Genomic DNA, 8119 nt, shown 5'->3' on the forward strand with positions numbered 1-8119 from the left:
AGCTACTCATGCATTCTCTCATGAAACGTGCTTGCAACCCAAATATTTTTTCCCTTGGAAAGCCTGTGGTTAACACAGAGATGAGTGGGCGTGAGATGATTGCTAACATTCTTTCAACTTCTATAACAGCTGGATTGCAGGTCACATTTGCATTTTTTAAGGTTGGTGAAACAGCTTCAGTGGATTTGATGTGATTATTGTAGGATCACGAAGAGAGGGTTGAGGAGTCTTTATAAAATATAGATGCATAATTCACTCCACCAACTAAATATGATTTAGTAGAGATAGTACACAATAAAACAATACAATATATCTACAATGCATAATGAGTTCAACTGTCAGAATGAAATAGTGTTTCTTTCAGAGTGATTTACTGTTCTTCTCAACAAAGCTCTGATGAATTTTAGACAAAGCTAAAATTGCAAGTACTTACTTGGCAAAGGTTAATCCCCAAATTAGTGCAAACATGAGAAAATGATATATTCAAATTGTTACAAACTGCAGTAATTAATGTAAAACTCTACAGATGTCCCCTTTTGGCAGCTGAGTATAAACTTGCATCACTCCTAATAAAAGCACCAGCAACATTTTAGCTCTTGTGAAGTAGTGAAAGTCCACAGAGTTTTAGGATGGAGAAATTTCTGAGGCAAGTTACTATACAAGTCCTAAATACACCCATAAAAGTATTTTAGGATCATTTCTTGGGATTTTTTTTTTTTCAGTGTGAGCCATTCATTTGACTTCTTTATAAACCCCTTTCTCCTTTCCTGAGGGATTTTTTTGGCTCTGGAATAACCAGTAAAGATGAGGAGGGGAAAAACACTGCCAAAAATAATCCTCCTTATAAAAAAAGAAAAGAAAAGGCAAAGAAAAAAGGAAATGCTGTTGGTAGGCAGGTAGTCACTCAGCTCAGCTCAGTTCAGCTCACAGGAGGGGCGGGGGCGGGGGGGGCTCCTGATGGAGTTGGGATGGACCGCCACAGGATTGGTGGATGACTGCTCTGGATGTGGCCCCATGCCAAGCCCTTATGTCTTTATATACTGTAAACAGATGACCGGACAGTCCTGAGTGTGCATCACATCCACTCTGCCTCTCCTCATCTCCACTTCTCTCTTTCTAGGGCCCCTGTAAGCCTTTTGCCTCAGCATCCTCAAGGCTCCTCTTGTCTCTTCTTTAAGCTGTCTTTCCACTTCGGCTGTGAAAACAATGGCCACGCCGAGCCTGCTCCTCACTCTATACGTGTGGTTTCTGGCCGGGAGCCTCTTAGCGGAGGCGACCTACTACCGCCACCACCGCTACATCCCCCAGTTCTACCGCTACCGGGAGCACTCCGCCAACACGGAGAACCTCCTCCCTGAGGTCTCCAACCCGGTGCCTGAAGTCTCGCAGCCCGGTGCGCCGACATACCCCGAGGTCCCCGAGGTCTTTCACCCGGCACCTGAAGTCACCCATCCCATACCAGAGGCTTTCCACCCGGTGCCCGAAGTCGTGTATCCTGCACCTGAGCCTTATCACCCGCTTTCGGTGCGTGAACCCGCACCTGAGGGGTCCTCCCCTGTCAACACGAGTCGTGTTTTCTATGGGATCATGTTTGACGCTGGGAGCACAGGCACCAGGATCCATATCTACAAGTTCATTCAGAAAGACCCCGGTAAGTGCGCGTATTCCTTCTCTCTTTCCCTCCCTCCCTCCCTCGTACTCTCTGAACCAGTAGTAGGGATTTTGCACATGTGCTGACTCCCACTCTGTTTGCTGTTAGGTCATTCGCTGTGTGGTGTAAGGACAGACATGCACCGACAGAGTGCATGGGCAACGCAGCTTCTAAAAGTAGATGAGACTTTTAATTTGCCTGTCTGACTCAACCGTGTAGGAAGCAGACTTTTAAAATTCAATCTGGATGTAGGTCAAGTGCTTCAGCCTAAACATGCACAGTGATTAAAAAAAAAAAAAAAAGTTTTCAGTCACCCCTCTTTATTTTATTGCAAAATGTCTCATTTTATTGGCTGTCTGTTTTATGATTTTTTTTAAAATTTTTGGCTACATGCCTTTTATTTATTTATTTTTAGTTGAGCTTCCAGTTCTGGTCAACGAAATGTACCATGCAGTGAAACCTGGACTGTCTTCGTACAAGGACGACCCTGAAGAGGTATGGATGCCTGTTTACATCATCACCCTTTATTAATCATCAGGGAAACATCCCCTGTCAGGAAGCCACAAAACCCCTGGGGTTTTCTTTGGGGTGGGTTCATGTGATGTAAACATTGTGTAATTATAAAAAAAATACCTGCTGCTGATGCTGTCACTGCTGCCCACTCTTGTCTGTTTTATTTACTACCTTTGGGTTATTTTTAAAGACTGATCTCTAAAGAAATGTTCTCATAGTCTGAATATAAAACATATATTTGTTCTTTCTTCCATAGGGTGGCAACACCATCCGCCAGTTACTGAAGATTGCCAAGAAGACGGTGCCAGAGGACGACTGGAGAAGAACCCCGGTGGTCCTGAAGGCCACAGCAGGTCTGCGTCTGCTGCCTGAAGACAAGGCCAGGGCTCTTCTGAGGGAGGTGAGGCACGGTTTCTCTCTGCCCTCAGACAGTTTGGCACAAACACCAGCTGTCCCGCCAAAGAACGGGGATGAGAAACCACTAAGTGCTTACAAGTGTCACAGAAAAAAAAGGCAGCATGTCTGCCCATTTGGTGGCTATCATGTTGCAAAGAACAGCTGTTGTGGGGTTGTGTGGAGTAACCATATTTGTCATTTTAAGTATTATCCAGGCTACTGTTTCAGCCATGCATGCGGTTTAGTTATCTGTCACTCTAAGGCAGAGCGCACAATTTGTCTTCTGGAGGTCGGGCAGACTTTTATAACAAAGAGTGATGTATTTGATTACGTAGTGTAGTATAACTGTACAGTTGAATACAGATTCAGTATAGTAAATCTATTCCACAGGTACAAACGGTGTTTGAAGAATCCCCTTTCTATGTGCCGAGCAACAGCGTTTCTATCATGAATGGAAAAAATGAAGGTGGGTCTTTTTTTTTTTTTTGCATCATTACCATTTGTACTGTTTATAGTATGCAAAACATTTTTATTTTCTTAAAAATTAAAATTTTTGACTTGAGGTATTGTTTGACCAGGTGCTTTAGCAGCCTCATTTACTGAGGACAAACAATGCTGCTCTTGTAATTCTTTTTATGAGACTTCTGTTGCTACCTCATTGAGACAAATAAATATGCCAGTGTGAGTGCAAGCTGCCCCACGCCCTTTAATTTAGCGTGAGCCTCCACATCACTCATTAAGACACCCTCGCTATGTTATGTTTCATCACAGAGTATGCACTATTTGTTATCCTCACTTTATGAGTGCAATAACTTTACATCTGAGACAACTGTAATTACCTGAATTGGTCTGCAGTCGTACAACTTAGACCAAAGCTGCTATTTATATATCAGCCTAATCAAGAAGAGCGAAACTAAAAGTCATTCGCAGGTTATTCTGTGGGTTTGAAGGTGTTTAAATGGGCACATTTATCATAGCTCAGTTGTAATCACTTCTCGGGGGTTTGACTCATGCTGACATTTTCATCCATGTGCTTTTTGTAGGAGTCTTCGCCTGGGTCACAGTGAACTTCCTTACAGGTAAGACATTGCTTGTGCTTTGCTATGGTGGTGTTAGTGGGCAGGAGGCTCGTATCTGAGGTTCCAGTGTACACAGAAGCCTTTCAGTGAAAGACTCCTGTCTCCTTTCTGAGGTTATGAGCTTGAATCATTGGCCCAAAACAGACTGCAAAAACAAGCAATATTTCCTCACGTTTTTCACAGCGCCGTGATACCATCAAATGCATTTCGCACGACATATGAAATTCTAACTAAAACTCAGAAAATGTGGAAGATCTGAGACAATGTGCGCCCTTTGTTTACACAGACTTTGTCATCCTTATCCAGTGTCATGTGTTCAACTTGCTGCTTATTTGCCATAGGTCACTTGTACTCTAACACAAAGAGGACAGTTGGCATTCTGGATTTGGGTGGAGGATCTACGCAGATCACATTCCTTCCAAAATCAAAGGTGAATAAACATTTTTACATTTTAAACAATTTTTTTTTAAAAACCAAAGGTCCACCGCTAAGCATGTGCTGTTAATCCAACAGAAAACCATTCAGTCTGCTCCATCTAATTACATCGCCAGCTTCAACCTGTTTGACCATACATATCAGCTCTACACACACAGGTAAGATATTTTTAGGATTATGCAAAGCAAAACATACATATGTGTGTTTAAATTGACCATAATTGTATATCACCATTATATAGCTACCTTGGAAATGGACTATTTGCAGCTCGCTATGCAACTGTTGGAGCACTGGGAGCTGATGGTAGAGTATCTTATTACTTTAATTACTTTTCCTGTCATTATTTCATAAATGCGCTTCACTGCAATATGAAAAACGTTTTTTTTGTTTTTCTTTTCCCAGGTCTGGATTGGAAAATCTTCACTAGCTCATGCCTCCCGAAAAAGTTCAGGGGAAATGGGACTTTTTCAGGAACCATCTACAAAGTTAGCGGGATTCCAGACGGTAAGATAAAAGCACTCTGAGGTTTTGATTGCATTCCCGCTGTATTGGATCCAACAATCCATGCATTCCTTTCTAAACTCTGGAACACAATAGAGTACAGTATAATACAGTCTCACATGAGAGTATTTATCGACTAAACTTTAACCTTGGCGCCAAATGCATGTTTTGTCATCCTCTCTCTCTCTCCGTCTTCCCTCTTGAACAATTACACTGCAGTCAACCTTGTATTTAAATGAAAAGAAAACTGTCAGTTAAGTTCACAAATAAGGCAGTCACTCCCATACCACAGTCAAGTAGCCAAAAGATGCTGGGCTTGTCCCTGAATTGTTATTTTTTTGTGTAACGAGCAGCTTGATCTGGCTTGCTCACAATTATGTGGTAAAAATAGACAGCACAACAGGGCTGTGCAAGCTGCCGCTCTTGTCAGCACATGGTTTTGCCGGCACAAGTGAGCCAACCATACCCATGGGGCTGTGTGAAACTTGCCCTTCTGGGGCTTCCCTCGTGTATTATCTGGTGAGCCCCCAGCTTCAAAACCACTGGCTGACCTCAGAGTGAGGCTCCCAGCTTTCTTGAACTGCATTCCTTCCATGACTTCCTCCATACAGCTTTAACTCACATATCTTCCTCCTCCTCTTTTCTCTCCTCAGGATATGCCGGTTATAAGTTGTGCTACTACGAGGTCATGAAGGTTATCAAAGGAATAGTTCATCAGCCTTATGAAGTGAGAGGCAGCAGCGTCTTCTATGCTTTCTCCTACTACTTCGACAAAGCTGTGGAGTCTGGTCTCATCGGTGCGTGGGCACAGGCCAGCGAGTCACCTTTCATTTCCATTATCTTTCATGCTGATTATCATGTTTTTGCACAAAGTAGGTATTCAGATTGCACATTTGTTTGTTTTTGTCTCTGCAGATGGCAGTCGAGGTGGTACAGTTGAAGTCAGGGATTTTAAGAAAAGAGCCAAAGAAGGTATGAGTTACACGCCATCTTCTCTAGGGTTGGATAAACTTGTGAGTGAAACCGACAATCTTGCAAGTTATATATATTCTAACCGCTGAAACTTTGTGCCGTAGAGTCATGCAAAAGCCTGTTTGGGCCCAGAAACTTGGCACGACTGCACCAAATTGGCACAGCTTATCCTGTCAAAAAAAGAATTTATTACAACAGTAAAATGTAACAGATTATTTGCTAAAGCGTATTATGGAGACAAATTATAGGACAAATGTAGTTTAATATAGAGAAAATACATGTTAACATTCCAATTAAATGCACAAATATGTTCAATCAACACGCACCACGCTCATCAGCTTCAGCGGGTGACAACTGTAATGTCCGTGCTGAACCACACTTCTAGCAAGTAGGAATGAGCTGGTGCGTTATGTAAGGCTGTTTGTATTGTGAGAACACTGTCACATGGTCTCAAGGTACAAGTCTAGCTCAAGCTGGGCTGGCAGCTGAGCTGAGGATGTCTGTCTGGCCCTGGCAGGAGGGCATCTGACAGCCACACACCACCTGGGGGCTGACACATACTGAAACACCCAAAATGTGCTAGGCTGTTTAACACCACCACCCACCCACAGCCTTGTGTTGACCCTGAGCTGTATTATTCACACCTCCATGATTATTCAGCCAACCAAAACAGAAAGGCCATCTTTTAATCAAATGGTATTGTGTGGGATTACAAGATTATATATAGTGTTTTAGTATGCTATGTGAAGTTTCTGTTTGTGCAATATCTGAAACCTGTGTTTTTTGGGTTTTTTTTGTGTTTGCAGTGTGCAACAAAATGACCAAATACGGTGCTATTAATCCTTTCCTCTGCATGGATCTGACATACATCACCTGCCTGCTAAAAGAGGGCTTTGGCTTTAAAGACAGCACAGTGCTACATGTGAGTGAAATGGGAAAAAAAAGAAAAGAAAGCTGCACTACAAAACCTTCATATTCTGCCACTTAAACTCTGCATTTTGCATCATAAAAATAAATGTAGGAACATGTTTCTTTGTGGTTTTGATGGAGATCCTTCTCTCTCTTGGTTCAACAGCTCGCCAAAAAGGTGAATAATGTGGAGACAAGCTGGGCCCTGGGGGCAACCTTTGACTTCTTCAGAAACCTTAAAATCCACTAAGGACAGCTCGCTGTTGCTGCAGCTGGCACTGAGAGGGACTGTCACTGTGGGGCTTACCTTCCTCCATCCATCCTCAGTCGGCCCACCCAGTCCCACCACGCTTCCTCAATCACAACGCCCCTCCTCTCCTCAACCTCAGCACTCTGCGAACACTTCAAGAACTGTTGAAAAAGAAATCACTATTTTTTTTACAAGGCCAGCTATTTCTACTGTATGTTGAGCTCATAACTGGCAGGCTGACTTTATTTTTGTACAACGTTTACATTTTTTTGGTTCCGTATGGGTGTCTAATCTGAAATAGCTTTCCCACCTACCTGCAAAGTGCGTAGAAGGTCATTTAGAAACAATACAACCAGTCATGGTACTTTGGTGCTTACTGTGGTGCCAGTGTACACTGTATAGTACAGTGGAATATTTATAGACTAGTTGCTGGAACAGCAACCATAGTTGTCTTTGTAGATGCTTGGAAATCCATTTTCTTATTTTGCTAATAGTAAAATCATTTTACAAGATCCTAGTTCATTTGCTCTAGCCTTAGACAAGTTAGACATCATTGGAAACAGAGCAGCTGACCATCATATAGCTTCTATTTACTTTGCAAGTAACACTTTAACTGCAGATCATGTAGCCATTGTGCATATTCATCATTAGTGGTGGATTCACCATGACCCAGGGGCAAAGATGAGATGTGGAGATGCCTCTGACAGGGTGGGTTATAGATGCTGGAACATGAATGAGGTTAAATCCCATATTTCTTTTTCAAAGTGCAGTCAATACTGTTAGATTCAAATATCAAGCAGGGCTTAATTTCACGGGGGCCTTTGTGCTGAACTGCACTTTAAACCAGCCGCAACAACAACAAAAAAACCTCATCCAGGGTAAACTGTGCATCCAAAAATCATAATCCACAGCCAAAGAATTTTGTAATAACATCTTTGAAAACCCTTCTTGATGCTGGTTGCTCAGAATCATTGGTCATAATGAATTCTGTCTGTATTTCTTGTGAACTGTACAAATATTTAAATAACTGAAAGTTTATGTAAGAGTATTTTATGTATCCTCACACAATATTAAATGTTTAAACTCTTTGTGTAACCGTTCTGTAAGCCATGCCTCTACTGTCCTTTTAGTATTCAACATATTCCAATAACTACTGCTGTATATACATAATGGAAACTTAGTGAAACTATTTGGTAAGAAGTGCTTTTACAATGCAAAAACTTTATGCTGCAAAATGCATCTGTGTTCATCAGTATGGGTACACTGATGTCTGATAATATGTCAATTTTTATTAAATCCAGTGAGATAAGTGCACAGTATTAATGTATGTGTTAATAAAACATAAAAAAAAGATGCCTTGTGTAAATTTCAATCTATATTAGCTTAAGCTTATCAATAATTTAATGTTACACA

General features: G+C 41.7%; 1 protein-coding gene across 1 annotated transcript; it reads left to right on the plus strand.

Annotated features, from left to right (window-relative positions):
- The first annotated feature begins 1094 nt into the window (after window positions 1-1094).
- Window positions 1095-8004, plus strand: entpd5a (ectonucleoside triphosphate diphosphohydrolase 5a). The gene is made up of 13 exons (XM_030719130.1): window positions 1095-1651; window positions 2067-2146; window positions 2421-2564; window positions 2951-3026; window positions 3604-3639; window positions 3981-4069; window positions 4153-4232; window positions 4316-4377; window positions 4477-4578; window positions 5229-5372; window positions 5491-5547; window positions 6354-6469; window positions 6623-8004. The coding sequence occupies exons 1-13, from the start codon at window positions 1207-1209 to the stop codon at window positions 6704-6706; spliced, it is 1515 nt and encodes a 504-aa protein (XP_030574990.1). The 5' UTR covers window positions 1095-1206; the 3' UTR covers window positions 6707-8004.
- Window positions 8005-8119: the final 115 nt, after the last annotated feature.

This window comes from Archocentrus centrarchus, chromosome 22 (genome assembly GCF_007364275.1).
Source record: "Archocentrus centrarchus isolate MPI-CPG fArcCen1 chromosome 22, fArcCen1, whole genome shotgun sequence".
Lineage (NCBI taxonomy): Eukaryota > Metazoa > Chordata > Actinopteri > Cichliformes > Cichlidae > Archocentrus > Archocentrus centrarchus.